This window comes from Plectrocnemia conspersa, unplaced genomic scaffold (genome assembly GCF_051122295.1).
Source record: "Plectrocnemia conspersa isolate PC_06_02 unplaced genomic scaffold, ASM5112229v1 ptg000011l, whole genome shotgun sequence".
Classification (NCBI taxonomy): Eukaryota; Metazoa; Arthropoda; class Insecta; order Trichoptera; family Polycentropodidae; genus Plectrocnemia; species Plectrocnemia conspersa.
The window spans coordinates 16279474-16299709 of NW_028277175.1; the positions used below are offsets into that span (position 1 = coordinate 16279474).

A 20236-nucleotide genomic window follows, 5' to 3' on the forward strand; every position below is an offset into this window, starting at 1 on the left:
CTCCAAGATCGTGTATTATTTATTATAATTTATTTCGATATGTGAAATCGCTAGTCTACGCCGATAAACCAGAGACGACGGATAACTTGGAAGGCAACATTCGGCCCCAGCTGCTCGAAAAAGTTGTCAAAAATTGGACTTCCAGATTGCTTTATTCGAGCCACCTGCGGCACCCATATGTCCAAAGTCATATCTTAACACTAATGGCATAAAAGTTTTTTCCAATAAAGTCAATACCATAGTCATTACAACGATTTTCATATGTTTTATTTAAAAGTTTAAAATTAACGTCATTTATAATAATAAAATTGGTAAAAAGTATATGACAGCTGTAATTAATATTATAATAAATAATCAGACAATACTGTATTTTTATTAAAAAAAATTCATAATAAGTCATTAAAAATATAATAATCTAAGTAAAATATTGTTAAAAAAGCTGTCCACTAAATATCCTAATTGTGATATTACATTTTAACATATTTAGATTCAGAGAATATTGCAAATTGCATAGATGGGCATATTTTTCGCGGTTAAGACCAAACTGCATATGACAGTTGATTTCTAGGTTGTGTTTAGTTTGTAAGCGTTATAACTCATTATTACGCATTATCATGCCTATAAAGACTTAAACAAGCATATTTATATTTTATAACTTGCCAATTTTAAGTATAATATTTTAGTTTCATAATAATATTTTTGCATTAAAAAATATAATACAAAATGAAGAAGATCAGAAAGATATTCGGCTCAATCGATGAAACGTATATAACGAAGTTAAAGAAAGCTCATTCCCTCAATCATTTAAAATACATTCATCAATTAAATAAAGAATTGTCTTATAAACCCGAGCTCAAAAGGTATATTCATTATTTGCGGCTGTGTCTATTGCGCAGAACTAAAATATTAAACGAAATTAGAGTGAAGTTAAGATCTGAGGTATAAATAAAATATATAATAATAATTGTATTTAGTTTTGTGATATTTTGATAATAAATTTAATTACAATCATAGAAAAAATCGAATATGGTCCAAAAAGTAGATGCATTTACACAAACTGATAGTGCCATAATAAATAGTGATACTGAAATAACACATAATATACCAAAAAATGACGAATCTTGTTCACAATCTGCATGGAACGTTAGTTCGGAGAGTAAAACTGGTGTGAGTTTGGCCGATCAAGTTAAAGAAGCAGCTGAAAGTGCTCTTACACAGTCGGGAATGGTTTATGATGAAGTTTCTGGAATGTATTATGATTATAATTCAGGATATTATTATAATGCGGTAATGTTTTATTTAAATATAACTATTTTCTATTTATATTCATTTTTAATATTTTTTTTATTGTATTATAGGATACAGGGCTTTATTACCATAGCAGCACTGGTTGTTATTACTATTATAATAAGGATGAAAACACTTTTTCTTTTCATTCTCATGCTGACTTTGAATCGTTTCCAAATCGAGAGCAAGTCTCATATGAGGATTTGTCATTTAAACCACCATCGAAAAGAAAAGGGAAATTAAAAAAGGTAAAAAAATTGCTTAGATTAATATATTTTGGTTTTTAAAACGTTTAGAATTTTTGAGAATGGCCCATATATGTTATTTTGGCTGATATATTTTCAGGCTGAGATTCCTAATGAAATAAAAAATATAACTCAATCTATGGCTAGTGTTTCTATACGCGGATCTCAGTGTGTTTTAGGTATGTGCAATTTTTAATATTAAAAATAAATTACAGGATAGCGTTAAAAAAATCAAAGATGAATGCGATGAATCCGAGGACAAAGAAAGTAAAGATACATCGATCGATATTTTAAAAGAAGATAAACATAATGTTAAAGAACTAAATGAAGATAAAAATGACACTGAGGTTGAAACTACTGATAAAGATCAAGCCATTGTTAAATCTGATCCAGTGAGATATGAACAACCGGTAACAGAAAAGAAGAAAGTGGGAAAAGAGGATAGCCTGTTTGAAGAAGACGCTTCTGAAGATAGTAATTCAGATGGTAATATTGTGTAAAATCAGCTGTTATACATATACATACATACAATATATTTATAATACTAACTAGTATATATGTATGTAGATAATAATTAAAAATACATAATTGTATTTTTAGATGGTAAATTATCTGTATATCCTCCGTGTATGAGGATAATTATCAGTGAAACGAATGCGGAAAATATCAAAGTTGGATCTCTATATATTGTAACGAAAGAAGGCGGAACACTTGGAAGAGAGGGTTCACATCATACTATAATAATTCCAGATTTAAACATATCTAGGGTATTTAAAATATTTATATTATGTTTTTAATAATATTATTTATAAGTAAAACATATATTTGTATAATTTAAGAGTCATCTCAAGTTTTCTTTCGATGAAGAAAAGCGTTCTTACGTTGTAAAAGACGTTGGATCTCGAAATGGTACAACTCTCAATGGGAATATGATTTCTTCTAACAAAGAACAAGAATCATCTGATGTAATACATATAATTATGCATTATGTTTTTTATTATGTATATACTATGTATTTATATTTTATATTAGATCGTACACGGTAGTACCATATATATAGGATCTACAAAACTTCTGTGTCACATTCATAAGGGAAATGCTACTTGTGGCCATTGCGAGCCAGGATTATTGATCAGAGGTTATTTTATTATAAATATATATTATTATTTTTATTTGTTAAATTTAAATTTAAATTTTAGACACGCCTATTCCTCCAAGTGCACCTGTATATAAGTCCACAAATTTAAAATCTCTACACCAGAAGGAATTGCGTAGATTAAAAGACAAATATAAAGTGAAACCTGTAAATACAGAACCTGACGCTAATTTACTTCCGGATGGATATGAAGATAAAGCTCAATTGCGAAGAGAAAAGGTTGGTTCAACCCATCATAGTGTCAAAATGGAACAAGCTGATCTTGAAACGTGAGTTTATAAAAGTGTGTATTGCGTTAGAATTGTTAATGATGTGTGAAATATTTTAGGAATATTGCATCTACTAATAAAGGCTTCAAAATGCTTCAAAAGATGGGTTGGTCAGAAGGGGGCGGCTTGGGAAAAAATACACAAGGAAGCACAGAGCCAGTAAGTAATTTATTTATTTTTAAATTTTATTGTGAATCAAAATCGTATTTTTAAAAATTAAATTTGAGAACCTTTTTATTTGTTATAGTTGTTTAACATTTTTTAAGAATATAGCCACCTCTTTATTTGCTACTGATCGCAGTACACATTATTTAGTTAATTTGGTTAACTGTTAAAATACCTATGAAAGAAAATATAAATATTTATTTCGATTAGGTACAGTAATTTATTATATTTATTTCAAAACGTATATTTTGAAACTGATATTTTTATCATGAATTAATTTTAACTTTAACTGTAAAAACATTAATAATTCAACAATGTTCACAAACTCTCGTTTCAAACTTTCATATAATATATGTAGGTACATGATACGGAATCATAATTTAAAATTTAGCAACCGGACGGCGGTTTATTTATTTATTTGGCAAATATTGTTTTGCGCGTCTAGTCGGGAAAATTTGAGCTTACAATCTGGAAACTGTCTGGGAAGTTTGCGACCTCCAAAAGCTTAACATCCCCGTCCTTTACGGAAAGGTCCACAGTCACAAAGCACCGCTTATGTATAATAAATTGTAAACGTGAAATGTTTTTATTTAAATTTAGTTTCCTCTTTATAATACATATACGAGAAAAGTTAATATCTAGTCATTAGATTATATTAGACTTTAATGTAATGCTCTAACTATGCAAATATAACTTTCTATTAACGATTTCAATTTGCAAGCCTAAAAAAAATCATATTTCAATAGAATTAGTGTTAGCTTTAACAGTTTATGAAATATGAACATTTGAATAACTGTTTTTTACATTTTTAATGTTCTATTGGAAGTATGTACTCGTAAAAAATTCGCGTATTCATTTATGGTGGATGAAAGATCCTTTTTTACAAACTCAAACAGTCAAATTGTTTTCTGGGGGCATTATTCCGGGTCTGCGCCCTTTTATCTAGTAATTATTTACCCTCCCACCGCGACAGACTTTACACGCCTTTCGCGATTTGTCTTGTCCACCACATAATGAACGTGCCGCCTTTCTAGACCCACATCAGAGATATAGACTTTATTTTTGAAATAAGACATACAGCGAACTCATGAATCATGCGATTTAAAGTATAGATAATAATGGTTTAGATACACATTTATGACTAGTAGGTTAATCAAACTGCTTTTGCGCGTGTTATAAATATTTTTTGTGTACAGTTAATTCATTTTTAAATTGAAAATATTCTCATAACAATGATTAAATTAAATTGGATAGGCTAAAAGTCACTTTATCGTTAGAAAATTAAATAACTTTTTGTACTTCCAAATTAAAAAAAAAATTTAAATTTATAAATGAAAAAAAATAACTTGTAAAAACCCCTAATTTCATCTTAAAAAATGTGAGTTCTTTCAATGATGTTATCTTATTTCTGGAAATTATTTTTTCTTCTTAATTTGTTTCACCAACTGCATGAACCACCGCAGTTATCGTGTCAACACCGTTGCAGTAGCAGGCACGATTTTATTGCCTTTGACGTGAATTTTTGACTTCTGAGAAGTGATAATTGTTTTTGCGCCCTCCTAATGACCAAAATTAGGTTTGAATATACTTTAACCAACACTCATATCAGAAGTACGTAGAAATATCGATAAGGATAGCTATCATATTTTTAAAACATAATGTAATATCCAAGTTCAGACAAATTATGGAGCAACATGTGAGATACGACGTCCGTCTGAACTTTTTCTTTCACTTATTTTCCACTGAGAGAAATATTTTGGACTTGACCTACTTGAAAGTTCTAAAATTATACTTAGTTTTAGAACTTTTATTAGGTTAGGTTTGGGTTTGAACAGAAAATGAATGTTTTGCAGCTGTCAAATTGCGTTTAATATTACATAAATCAGTTGAATTTTTTTGCTAGTAGAAATGTATATCTACTGGTGAAAATGTATTTGGACTTCACTGAAAAATACACATTCACTAACATTGTTACATCGCATGTAAATAAATAATGATAATTATGTAAATGTATGTATGTATTACTACGTATGAAAAAGTTAAAATCATATAATTTTTCATGCACCTTCCAGATAAATAATATTTTCATTGGTAAAAATATATATCTACCAGTGAAAATGTGTTTCGATATTCCGAAAAAATAATTATGGGATGAATTTGAGACTATATTCGAGATTATATTTTCTATATATTTCATGAATTATTATATATTTTGAGCAGCATATTAACGCCTATCAGATAAATTATGTTTTCGTTAGTAGAAATATATAGCTACTGGTGAAAATATATTTGGATTTAACTAGTGAACATATAATTTCACTGAAAAATACACATTCACTGTAAAATTTAAACTTGTAAATGTAAATTAATAATAGAATTTTCCATGCACCTGCCAGATAAATAATATTTTCATTGATAAAAATATATATGTATCTACCGGTGAAAATTTATTCCCATATGATTTCACTGAAAAGACGTATTTTAAAAAATACGAGACTGTTTTCTTTAGATTTTCTTTGTATTTCATTAAAAGATATTCATTTTCTCGCCAAATTCAAGGGGGAAAAATGCTTCCACCTACTCCCCCAAATAACGTCTCTGCTCCTTTACAAATATTTGTTCCAGGAAACGCCGAATCAATACCAATATTGCTGGTTTTTAAGCAGGCATGTCAAACACGCGGTTCACCGACCAAATGTTTGTGGCCCACCGCTACTGTGATTTCTTGGATTTTTAAAATATATAACATGAGTAATTTGTTATTTTGATATAAATCATTTACTATTATTTTCATACAATTCGGTTAAAATAAATTCGAATAATTAAAAATAAGGCAACATTAATCGAGTGATTGACGGAAAACAATGGATCAATCATATGTAGTCTGCACGTGTCTCGGCTCATTTCAGTTATTGATCGTCACCATTATCGGTGAAAACGTCAGGGATTGCCATAATACTAATTAATATTGTCTCAACTCAACACAAGTAATGAAATTAATGCCAGAGAATTTGCCCTCCGCCTTATGTATATTAGCTTATGTGGCCCGTGGTGCAAATCGAGTTTGACATGCCTGTATTAAAAAATAACTTCCTTGATGTAAATTTCAATCAGATTACGCATTGTTTTCATCGTTAATTTCCCCAGAATGTATTTACTAAACTTATATTTTTAGAATACTGAGCAACATATAGCATAAAAAAAGTTATCTAATTTAAAATGGTATAGTGACTTTTAGTTAAATATTATAAAAAATATTTTTTCTTGGATTCTTGTGTGAAGGAAGATCAGTCGACCATTATTCTGCAGACATAGTGTGGCTTGAGATGGGCTTAAACTGGAAGCGATAAAGGCAGAGAAAGGCAAGATATATCCCGAGCGACAACCAGGACGTCTCGCGTCGATACCTAATTAATTATACAGCAGACGATCGTGCATCGACTTGGTGAAAATAATTGCCGCCAAGTGAGGCTGCGATCCGTGACTCCCGCTTTCCTGCAATTAAACCCATATCCTGTCTTTGAATTATAGCCTTGTTTATTTTTCGTACCGTCTCCACCGACGTTTAAATGTCATTCGAGAGTGCGTATAATGCGAGAGAGGAAGCAATAACAAGCACAAGAATCGCAGTTGAAACTGTAATTATTTTATTAGCGCTTCTCGAGCAGTTGATTCACTGTTCGATTATCATTTTTCTGAATTATTTTCCCTCATAATCGATGGATTTTATGGACTGTAATGATTAGTTGTGGAATAAAAAGAGTTTTCATCCCATGTCACCATTATTGTATTATCTTTTAAATAAGGTAATCGGTAGGTGTAAATATTTCCACCGCACACTTGATAGAATTTACTTTAAATTAATTAATGGCTATATTATATATAAATATATGTACTAAAAGTGCACATTTGTAAATACAATGTATGTGTGTAGTATATTTTTACACGTATACGATTCCATAATTACATGGTATTCCCTCGTAAGGAGGCAACAATAATGACACTTCCGCTCGTTCTTGGATATTTTATATATTGTACCATACATGAGAATTGATTTTTTAATTATGGTATTCGATCTGAAAATTCAGGTCGAATACCTAAGGAAGAAAAATTAACAACAGCACCAGCTGAATTATATAAATTTAATGTTTTTATAGATTGTATTATCAGTAATTTGACAACTGGATTTAATGCGGTAAATTAAATTAAATCTAGAAAAAATAGTCTCGAATATATAGGAATCATATTGCTTTTTACCTGGACTAGAAATTCACTATATGACAACACTGAGCATCAAAGTAAATACGACTAATTATCAGATAAATATTATGAGTATTTTTTTTAATAATTTTTAATGGCTATTTAAAATATTTTGTATGAAATATTATTACGTACATATTTACATCCCGTTTACATATTAACTACATGGTCAATTCTCAGTAAAATATTTAGACAATTCACGCAACACTGCTAAATATATCTAGACACTTTCTTAACGTACAATAAAATCTTAACAGTAACATTTCTATAATAAATGTTATGGTTTATGAAAAGCAATTGCATCTCCTTTTTATTTACTCATTATCGTTCCGCGAAAATTTGATATTGTGATTAGTGTGTCATAAAGCGATAAAGTTTGTGATTTGGGAAACATTGGTTGGTCTCAATAGTAAGATACTTGCAGAATTGAATATTAATTATCCGCTTAAAATTTGATTCTGTTCCACTGTGCGCCACAGGGCCAAATTAGTGGCATTATCCATAGGTCATTTAGGGTTAAATCTAATAAAAGTCGACTCGCCTGGGATGTAACGTATGGATTTTATTACTTTATATAACATATAAAATCCCGTTCGATGATCGTAAACATTCGAGTCTGGAGGGTTAAAGGGCCCGACTAACCGCTCTTCGTTTTGAATTCGCACTTAACGTTTATCGCCGACAACGTACGAAGTGATAATGTTCAGGTTATGGAGATGAGGGACCAGAAAAATAATAATCACTACGATTATAAGCATTTGACATGGATTCACAATATAATATTATATTAAATTACACCATGCAAATTATAAGGATAGCTATTTAAGTATAATAAAATACTGCTAAATAATACATACTTTGTTATTATCGTAATAAAATCTATCAACAGACTCAGTGATAAAGTTTAGTAATTATTATTTAGGTTAGTAAATTTGTTACTCTACTTTTGTGTGAAAATATTTATTGGTTCCACTTTGTTGATTCAGTCATTTTACCGTATCCGTTTCACCGTGTACGTTTTATTCTCATTCTTTCTGATTAAATGTTTTTTTTGTTAAAAAAATATTTTACAACCGCTGAAATTTTGAAAAATACAAGTTGATCCAATTCGAGTTTTCTTTGTTGGCAGTACTGTAAATCAGACAGCTGTCAATAATCACGCGTGTTCAAAGTGTTTAATAATTTAATTCACAACACAAGGAATAAAAACAACATTTACTTGATTAAAGTAGTTTCGGCCCTTCATTTAAAGTTAACATATTTATATTTAAGGCCATCTACAATATAATAACGATAAGACAGATTTATTAAATATAAAAACTCAAGACAGCAAGAAAACTGTGATTTTCTCGGATCGTATCATATCATATTAAAGGGTTATAAATATGCTGTTTTATTCATCGTGAAACTTTTTTGCCATACTGCACATGTGTGTGTGTGTGTGTGTGTGTAAATCGAGACACGGTGAGCAAAAAGAGACGGCGACTCGTTCGTGTTTACCTTTTTTATGTATACCTTTTTGCGACACGTTTTGTTCTCGGCCGGCTAATTGTAGTGTTAAGATTTATGACTTTATTATAAACATTTATGGATTATTTACGATATCGGTTCGTTTTCGTTTTTTCGCCGCTTTTTTGAGCGAATTCATAATCGACACGCTGATTAATGGCAAACGGCTGAACCGGGGTCCGTTGTGAACAGCGTTTCCAACGAGGAAAAAAATCGACGAACGCACTATACAAGTTCGACATTCCTGACTTGCAGGTCAGACTAATTGATTGTCTGGTGTCAGAATCGGCGGGATTTCGGACACCGGTTGTTATGGCGTGGTGGATCGCGGCCAGGTGTTTCGAGCCGCCTCTAGGCTAAGGTCCTTTTGGATTATACGTACACTTATCCCTCGATTTAAGCGATACTCGTTTTACACGGTTTCACTGTTAGTAGTAATTCCGATCTACCTGACCCTGTTCCGCGACAGAATGTTCACGGACAAAATGTTTATACGACAAAACGTACAAGCGACATAATGTTCACCCACAAAACATTCCAAATTTTCTTATAAAAAAAACGTTCAAGAATTCAATGAAACGTGTGATGATGAAGAATTACACATTGCCCTTTCACAGATGAATAAATATATATTTGAAATACTAGTCTAATTAAAACATATTTACAAAGTTTAAATTTTATCATAAGAATTTTCGATTTCTTCATATTAATAAGGAAAAGAAATTTTTATTCTTCTTCTAATGTAGATCTTTATTGTGCGCGATTTTTTCCTTCTTCTTCTTTTGGGTACTAATACAATAAGTAGTGGCACTCCCTGACCCAATGGAAATTAATATTGAAGAAGTGCCCATGAATTTTCACGCCCACTTCTCCTTAAAATAATATTTATATCCATAAAAATGAATCTGAAAATTCTAAATTAAGTTAAGTTGGTAGTAAAGTAAGTTTTATTTTTTTATAAATTCAATGAAATTTATAGATTCAATTTTTTGGGATAAAGTGCGACTTTTTTAATTTATTACCTGATAATGTTTTTTTTTCAAATCGGTTTAAAAAATATGTTCTAAGAACGATTTCTTTCATAAATCAGAGTGCTTGCAGTCGGGAAAGATTAACTCTCAGCGGCTGCGTGGGTTTTGCGCCGGTCGCGTTCATATCACCTGGTAGACGTATTAGCAGGTGCAATCCGCAGCGCCGAAATCCCTACCTGGTAGTGTGTTATATACACGAGGATGTGTTGTTTGTCTGGTCGTGACTCACCTGGTCTCCAGACGGACAAACAACCCGTCTGGCCGGAGACGTATCAGACATTCGACTTTTTCATCGGCGCACACGTACTATATATTATATGTGTACTTATCTATCCAAAAGTCCAGTTTATGTAATTAGTTACTATTATTCAAATATTATGATTTAGTTTATGTTGGCTGTTAAAAGCAGAGATCAGTTGTTACTCTATAACCATTTTATAGTTAATTAGTAAAAGTATTCATAATAGTTGAGAAGAAAATATATAGCACATTATTTAACCATGGACTAGGAACTACTAAAACTTCAACTTATGCCCCTGAAGCAAGATGGGCTTTGGCATTTTATGTCTATAGTTTGGTCTTATCCTAGTCACAAATTATAGATATTAGTGGATTAATTTGAAACGTTCAGAATATTAATGGCGAATCATTTTTTTTAATTACATTAAACCTCAACGAGTAGCACAGTAAAAGGTTGATATCAAAATATAACCTTAAAGGTTCATAACAAAAAAAAAACTATGCCGTATCAATATGGTATAATCACCAAAAATAAATTGCAAACTCGACACAAAATGCGTGATTGATTTACTGAATAAACCGATCATGAAAAATGGCAATTTGACACGTGAGTTTAGTTAGTCATTAATATTCTAAAACTTAAATACCTTTGTAGTTGATTATCTTTAAAAATCTAATATGAAGTTTTTTAACGCTAATATAATATATAAAGATATGCAAATTATTTATTAAAATATACGATAACATAGTTTTTACATTATATATCAGATATCATAATGTAAACATTCTTAAGTAATTGATCCTTGCATTTTTTTGTGAACGCCAAATGTTCGAGAAAGACAAAACAAAATGTTTGCTAATCGTAATTATTAATGACGGTCATAAAAATTATATTGTAAAACAATATTTTTGAAGTGTCAATCAGAAATATCTGTCCCTTTACTCACTGTCTGCTCTGAATGTAGCTGTGAATTAAGATGATTTCAATTATTACTTGCTTTCAAAATTGTAGCGGTTATAAACTATTTAAAAATATTCGTAATAATTTAATTTTTAACAGAAAATTTTTTTTGAAATTTAAAAAAATAAAAAATAAAATAATTACAGTGGCACTAATAATTACATATGTTAAATAAAGATACGAAGTGAAATGTTCTGGAAAGGATCTGCTCAATATTTTTGATTTTCATAGTCGGCGTTGATTGTCCTGTATCTACGAATATTATGAGAAAATATATGATTTAGTATGCAATACTCTTTCATATATACATTTAATATTCTTGTCGTCTCACATGCAATATTGTTGTGCTGACGCCACGTCTGCAAGACATAAAACACCCCATCACACGTCACACAAAGAAGGACCAGCCACTAACTAGACTTTACACAATCAGCTGGGTCTCGCAGTATTTTCCTAGATTACACATCTCGTGGTAATTAGCTCGGTCTGGTGTGACGGTGCATATTCGTCAAGTGTCTGGGGTTCACGTGACCCCTTCTGATGGAGCAGACGTCGCGACGCCGAACGAAAGGGACTCGGATTTTCGACCCCGGCGATTATGTTGAAATTCAACACCGCGAAGAGTCCGAAACATTTAACCAAAGTATTTACACTAATAATATATTATTTTTTAGATAGTGTTTTCAATATGTTGATTGATAGAATATCGATTACTTAGAAAATGATATTCATATTTAATTTAGTAATAAAACTTGCCAGTAAGTATGCCTTTATATAAGTATTTTACTTAAAATTCAGATGTATCCCTAAAATGTTATGTTAAATCCAGATAAATAATAACAATCAATCAAAAACAAGCGTTTGTTATCTTGATTGCTTTGTATATATATATATTATTTTTTTGGGTTATGATTCAGAGTGTATTTTGACGAATTTATTTGAATTAGTATACAATGTAGAGCCTAAACTATTTTATGTTTATTATGTTTTAGGGAAAGAATAGTTAAATTTTATATTAAAATTATGCTATTCTTTTAATACAAAATCTTACTAGTTGATATCGTAGTGAGTATTTTATTGTTGTCATTTTTTAGTAATCAAGTTAGACTTTTTGAACTGAGCGCAAGAATTCATAACAAGTACCAGTTTTGAAATATTGTCAAGCAGCGACAAAATAAGGAGTAGATGCAAAATTTTACGATAGTCGCCGCAGTGCAGTTTTCATCGGTTTTTATGACCGTCTCGCAGACACAGGGCGACCCACTTGAAAAAGAACGAGAAAAAGTGTCTTAAATTGGCAGTTTTTTGCATTTGAAGGTTGCAATTTCGATGTCTTTAAATATTCGGCTCGCGGACGCATTCGCGGTTTCTGTGAATTTTTAAGTCTGATGGCGCCTTAGCGGACAAGGAAACAAACCAGGCTTTTAAAAACAACTGTATCGAAAAATCAATAGACAAATATAAGCATTGAATTTGGTCAGGTGATATCTATTATATTATACATACATGTCCTTTGCAAGTCTATAATAAATTTATTTATCTATTTAGCTTAATAGCTAATTTTTACATCAAACAAAGTTTAACTAAACATATATATAATATATAACATAAACAGAAATTTAAAAAAAATCTTAATAATATAATTTATTTCTTAATGCACGACATTTTTTATTCCATTTAGAAAACCCATTATAGTTTTATTTTTACGGATTGTCCTAGGAATATTATATATATTAACCCTTTGCACTCCTTTTTTTTTTTTTGGTTGGGGTAGTACCAGCTCGTATTTAATTTCAAGATTTTTTTCAAGTTCAATTTTTGGAAGTAAAAATGAAATAAAACATGTTTTGATTAATCTTTTTACAAATTAAAATTAATACAGCGAAAGATTGATAGTTTGTCAGTATTTTAGTTAAAAAACAATAAATTAAATATTTAAAATATATTATAATTTAAATACTTTAATCGAAAAATAACTTTTTTTATTGTACTTTTTTAAATAATTTGTAAAACGTTAACCATGAAACTTAGAAAAGAATAATTTATTGAAATGTATTCACGAAAAATTGTACTTACTATTCACAAAAAATAAATGACATAGTATTAGGTATACATAGTATAGGAAGGTAAATGTAATGATGTTTTTAGATGATCTTTCGTCCATCGCAATCAAATGCGCGGTAAAACAAATAAATGAATTATTTAAAAAAACAGCTGAGTGATGTAGCGGCAGGGGTTTATAACCATTAAGAAATTTGTAAATAGCTAGATGTCATATGAATTCTGAATAATTAAAATATTGGACTGCTTGTATTTTTTTTTGCACCTTTCGTTTATTATCTTGCGCAATGCGCTTATTATCTTGCGCATCGCGCTCGTTCTATAGCGTTTAGCGCTCATAACATCGATCAACAATTTGCGTTCATACAAAAAAATAATGGTTACAATATAATTTAATCAAGATTAAAATTACAAAGAGCACAAGTTTTTTACTTGTTGTTTTTTTTCTTAGTAAAATCTTAGTTTTTAGTTTTTTTAATTGTTGTTTTTTCTTAGTAAATAGTTAATATATTCCCATTAACAAGTTTTAGACTTTTTAGAAAATCAGATTACAATAATCGTATTATAAAAAATAAAAAAATATACTGTTATATACATATAAAAACATATAATAACGTTTTAAAAAATATTTAATTCGAAAAATTGTTATGCACCTTACAATAAATAAAACACAAACAATATGCACATTACTAATTCTGTTTTACATAATTTAGTAATTTACTAGCTCGAAAATAAATTAAATGTGTGAAGACCAATATTATCATTTGGGTTGAGTACCCAGGTCGATAGTTGTCAATCGCTCATTTTATTAGTGCGAGCGAGTAAGCGAGCTCTGCTATCATAACGGCATCTCGCTCTTTTTTCCGTCTTAACATTTTTATTTTTATTTCATAACAGACACACAATATAAAGTAATAATTATGCACACTTAGAGCATATGATCCCGTTTCATCCCATATCATAAAAATATAGATGCCCTTAGAAGGAAAAAATCAGTTTTAAAGCAATAATTGACAACCTAAATCTGTCAAGTCTAGCGCGATGCCGTCCTAACAGCGCGCGCTTTGACCATGTTCCGATGAAAAATTTTACAATAAACTTACACTTGTAAATTTAAGATTATTGAGTTATTTGCATAAGTTAAAAATTCAATATTACTGAAATGTGTTTAACAGAAGTCTTTTTACTATTAATAAATTTAAATTTTCAAAATTTGCTTGAACACAAAGCCAATAAATGCATTCAAAGTTTTGTCGACATATTGTCGACGTTCGAGTACAACGCTTGAAATACGATGTCGACACATAGTCGACTTACGAGCGCAAAGGGTTAACACCTCCGTACATAATTCCCCTAGCCGTACTCGTTTTCTTATACCTAACTATCCTTCAATTTTCTCTATTTCTAGTATTAAATTTATGTACATCTTTATTTTTTATTAAATACTCTGGTAACATATTATTTTCTAACTTATATATAAATACTAAAACATTCTTCTTCAATATTTATTGAACATTTAACCATTACAATATATTATATATTCTGTCTATTGTTTCGAAAGCTCTCTTAAAATCCAAGAAAACTGTTTTAATGAATTTGTTTGTATCCATGTCCAACAACCAATCATTTATCATTGAATCCCGATTGTTGTTCACATAGGATGTATTGAGAAATAATAAAATCCTTTAATTGTTTGATTACTACTTCTTCCATCACTTTTTCTATACAAGGCAACAAGTTTATTGGTCTCATTTCCTCAAGCTTTTTACTATTTTTTATTTTAGGTATAGGTACAATAGTAGCAATCTTAAAATTTTCAGGTATTTCTCCTTCGGAGAGTGCTTTATTTATTAAATAATTTAATTTATTGTGATTATTTGTCGTTATATTTATGAGTGTGCGTATCTGCGACTTTATGATAAGTTTTAGTTTCACGTGGAACTATATATAAATGATAATAAATAAATTTTCTGCAGATTCTACGCAACAGCAGTATGAATTTCAAAAATATTATATTTTGATAGTTTGCTAGACTACCACTATCGTTGAAATTTATAGTGATGTTTTACACCACTTACTTATTGTATTTGGGTAGCCATCAATGATCATATTGAAATTCGGCCTGCACTCTCGTTCCCCGTAATCGGCCATCGTCTGGTGTGTCGAAGGGACAGGTGGGACGATTTTCGTCGGAAAGGCACTCAATTCCAAGGGGGTAATTTATACCCTGTGGCGCGTCCCGTCGTAATATGTTGTTGGGCTACGTCCGTCAAATACTTAATACGTTCTTCAGGCGGTGTGACAATATTGCGCGATTCTTATCTTGTCGGGATTCGATACGTAGAAGCGCGCACCATTAAAATGCATACAATATGGCGTCGTATGGGGACACTATCTTGCATGCGGATACTGGATCAATCATTTATGTTATACATGTGACCTAAAAGATGCACAGCAAGACGGTTGAATAATGAGGAAGCAGCCGGATAAAATGTAAAAATAAATTTTCATATATCATTTACTTTTTAAAAGATATTTCTAAAGCATTTTAGTGTAGTTATACAATTTTATTTTGTAACATAGTCTCCATGTACTTCAATGCATTTGGTTAGATAGGATCTAACTGGAATTTTTCATATTGAAAAGTTGTGTTTTTCACGGGATTTAGAAAAACTCAAATTTAAGTATGTCCTCGGATTTATTTTATTAATCGAACATTTTATGTTTTTCATTAATTATAAAAAATAATATCAATTAAATGTCTGCCTCTGGCGAATTGTAGACGAGGATATTTGCAGCCCATTCACATCAAATAGTGGAGTTAAAAAGTCTGAGTTCGCTGGCGTGTCAAGTTGTATTATTGGCAGTTGAGATTTGTCTCTATTGATATAAATTATAACGAATTGTGCATGAAGGTAGTTGAAACCCATACAAAATGATTTTTTGGTAACTCGTATTTAGTTATAAACGACATGTATTTAATTTCAGCATTTTCATAAAGGCAAGTTGGCACAAATTAAGAAAATGAAACATATACACTTTGTTCCCATAAAACTCGTATATCTGGTATTGAAATATATTATTATTCTGAACTCTTTAATAAAAAAAGTAATTTACAGAAAATTGAACACTGAAGGCTATTCAATGACTTGTAATACAGAGTATTGCTTGTACATAGGCAAAATAAATTCAAGAATCTACTATATTTTATCCTAGAAGATTTGTTAGGGAAATCAGAGTCTGTGGTAAAATAACGTAACGCGAAACGAGTGAAATAAAATCGCTTAATTTTCTACTAATCTTTATGTCTTGAATTTCCGAATATCCCTCGTTAAAAGTATGTTGTGACATGCAACAGCATCCTAATCGGGCTTTTTAGATAGTATATGTACATTATTTTTTTTCTTATCGTCTGTCGGCAGCCGCAAATAGGCATATTTCGTCTCGTTTCTCGGCTAATAAAAATGCACCGTAGCTATTTCACAAACGGTCATTTCGTAATTGATTCTTAATTAACCGATCGACAAGGATCCGATTTCGTATGCAAATCGGACAATCGGACAGCGTTTACGAGGCGTCTTTGCGAAAAGATCGACCCATTTGCATAATGTAGCCGGCGCGCGGGAGGACCTTTATCTTTATCTTATTTCGCTTATCTCGGCAGGCAAAACGGCTCAATATGCACGCATGTTTATTGGTCGAGTCGAACGAAAATAAAACTAAGAAAACACACATACGAATTTAAATTGAAATTGCCACTTTCGTTTTTGACGTGATGTAAAGCGACCTCCGAACTGCAGAATTATGAATTTACATGTATACACATATGTGTGTACAAATTAAAATGGCGATGGAATCAGAGATAAAAAGCTTTTAATGTTAAAAATAAGGCAATGTAAAAATTGTGTGAATTCTGAATGATATATTTATAATGTTTTACAGACATATAGATTAAAATTCTCAAAGCTTTGTCTCACTATTAAAAACACTAGCGATTTACTTTTTTGCAGAACGTTTTGCTGCAAAATTCTAGGTAAGGCTACTTAAAAAAATATTATGTGTGTAGGTACTTGGATAATTATTTAGATTTTTAGAACATCTAAATTTTTTACGTGCAATATTTTCGCCAATCAATGTAAAAGTACGTTCGTTTTACTCAGCTTATAAGATAATTAATGACAAAGATCCTTATAGTTCCTGTTGAGTAATTGAATTCCCCGAATCAAACTGTATTACCACAGCGAAATTTGGTCTTATTATACTGCTGATATTTGATTCAGTCAAATATAAAAAAACATGATAGATCAACAGACGATTTAATTAAATATATAATATTATTTAGCCTATACACAAACAGGCATGTTTTCTATTGAAATAAATTGGGTGAAATATATATTTTTATTTTGGTTGGTAAAAAATAAACTTGTAAGGTCTTTGTCTCATCCCAAGGATTTTTATATGTTATAATTAGTGTTTTTCCAGAAAATTATTTCGCTAAAATTTCTCTAAAAAAATACAAATTTCTTATTTTTCATAAAATGTTTTTTGTTAAAAATTAAATTTATACAAATATTTAAAAAAATGTATAACCGTTGTAATTTTCAAAACAACTACTAATTTTAAATCCACTGAATTCACAGCTGCATTCAGAGCATGTAGTTAGAAAAGGAGACGAATTTCTGATTTACTTTTCAAAAACATTATTTCTCTATTTAAATTTTATGACAGACTCTAGGAATTACGATTGTCAAACATTTCGTTTAAAATTCCTAGAATTTTTTTGGTCAACAAAAAATACAAATGCAAAGACTAAAACTAAATAAAACAAGAGTCAATATTTTCATGTAAATGCTGTCATTGTTGAAAATATGTTGTCATTGTTTTGGAAAATCTGAAGAAAAATATAATATGATGCAAAGTGACCGTTAATTTAACACGCATTAAATATTTTAGTCAGACTTATAATAACACATCTTACAATAATTTAAAATAAATTAATATTTTAATAATTTTGCATTCGTATTTTTTTAAATAATGTTTTACTATTCTTTCATATTTTAAATATCAATTATCATATAATTTACATGCATAAACATTGATCCAAATTGCTGTAAATTAAACTAATAAAACAATTTTCCATATAAAAAAATATATATTGTGATATTATAAATACATACTGTATATTACATATATTTTTTTACATCCAAATTTTTCGAGAATTCTCGAAAAATCTTAATTAATTTCTCATTTATTGAAAAATGGAAAACATCGAGATAAGAGAAACACTAGATATGCTTCTTTAGAAAGCCGTAGACGAGCATATCTTATCGAATACAGTATATTTCAGTCGGAGTGCGTGTCCGTGTCCGATCCGTTTGTATTGATCACGGACAGCGGACAGACATCTGTGTTTTTTCACACCACACACGGTCGGATTTGTCGGACATATCCGGCTGACAGATCCTTGCGTATGTCGCCAGCTATTGTAATATTTTGTTTGATTGCATTAAATTAAAGTTAATGTTTTATTTCGTACAATTGTATTTTTTAGAATAAAAATCTTTTAATTAAAAATACAGTTTTGGTATTCCTACTTTATTTGTGATTTAAAGGTCGGTTGGAGTGTTATTTATCATCAATGGTTTTCCTTCCACCATTGCAGTTTAAATGTATAAAAAACAATTTTATATTTAAAGTTATATATAATACATATGTGTATGTAATGTAATGTGTGATTCAAAGCTATATCAATTGTTTATATATTGTTTCAGGTTTCTCTATTATCGAATATGGGAACTGCTGGGCTTGGTTCTGGAGCAGTGAGCGTTGGCGTACCATCGTCAATTCTGGCTTCTACTTCTGCTAATTCATGGCGCCAAAAAGTATGGTTAACCACCCAGAAGCGTTTCGACAAAGCTACTACGTCCTCAATATTCGATGATCCAGACAGTGACGAAGAAGAATCTAGCGAGAAGAAGACGTGATCTGTAAATTCAACTACATTTTACACCTATTAATATGTATTATATAATATATATTTATGTTCTCTTCACAGCATATATTTTTTGTGTTGTTATGCTTATTATTTTTCAATTAGTAATTATATTGTTTTATTATTATGATCACATATCATTGTATTCAAAAATTATTACAAGCAAATAAAATGCGAATATAAATGGAAATATTAAATATCGTATTTTATTATATTTTAAAAGCTTTGTGTTCAGTATGCTTATAAGAGCTGCAGAAGAAAGTTTGCCATTTAAAATATTAATTAATAATTGTTGTAATCTGCATTCAAGACTTGTCATGTTTTTTTATTCATTCGAAAAATCTGGAAAAACGATCAATTAAATTGTAACGCAATTAATAAAAAATACCACACCTATGAAAATATGACATTGATTTAAAAATCGTTACAATTTATTTTTTAATAATGTCTGAGATCTTTTCAACGCTTTTTATACGTCGTCTAGTCTGGTCCATTCATATCGTTTTCATTATCCAGTATTAAAAAACGTTAATCTTCATAATGGCTTTAAACCCCGTATTGTTCGTTGGCCCAAAAAAAATTGCGCTTATAACACAAAATTGTATTCGCAAAGTATGGCATGCTTTCGAACATACTTTGTATGAATTTTGATGTAAGGCGAATGTTCGATAGCGCATTTATATATAATTTTGTATTATGTTTAATACGCAAACTTCGGTTTCGGAAAACGGCGAAGAAAAGAAAGACAAAAAGGACCCTTGGACGCTAAAAGTACAAGAGAAGCTCTCGTATCATTATCGTAATGGTGTGTAATGCGACTTGTTTTTATTAAAAACAATTTTAACCGTACAATTTTCACTATACACACGACCGCACTGCGGTTTTGCGTTTTCAAACCAAAAATTAAGCTATAAAATTTGTATCTGCCGATTAAATTGGCGCACATTAAATTCAGGAATGCCCCAAGGATGGAAAAATGCATTGGTTTCCTTGTTGTTTATTATGTGAAATTATTTATGACTCGAATCTGCTAAGAATAACTTTGCTGTTTTATTAGATT

At 30.2% G+C, this 20236-nt stretch overlaps 1 protein-coding gene across 3 annotated transcripts; it reads left to right on the plus strand.

Moving 5' to 3' along the window:
* Positions 1-515: 515 nt before the first annotated feature.
* On the plus strand, positions 516-19373 carry LOC148229712 (angiogenic factor with G patch and FHA domains 1). 3 transcript variants are annotated; one of them, XM_088196612.1, is made up of 10 exons: positions 516-939; positions 1015-1287; positions 1359-1535; positions 1748-2018; positions 2133-2299; positions 2372-2497; positions 2565-2670; positions 2732-2957; positions 3017-3116; positions 18956-19373. In XM_088196612.1, exons 1-10 carry the CDS (start codon positions 724-726, stop codon positions 19166-19168), a joined length of 1875 nt encoding a protein of 624 aa, XP_088052738.1. In that variant the 5' UTR covers positions 516-723; the 3' UTR covers positions 19169-19373. The 3 variants fall into 3 exon arrangements, with proteins under 3 accessions (XP_088052738.1, XP_088052739.1, XP_088052740.1); XM_088196614.1 differs by lacking the exons at positions 516-939; positions 1015-1287; positions 1359-1535 and having other exon boundaries at positions 1729-2018; XM_088196613.1 differs by lacking the exons at positions 2133-2299; positions 2372-2497; positions 2565-2670; ... (1 more) ...; positions 3017-3116; positions 18956-19373 and having other exon boundaries at positions 1633-1960.
* Positions 19374-20236: the final 863 nt, after the last annotated feature.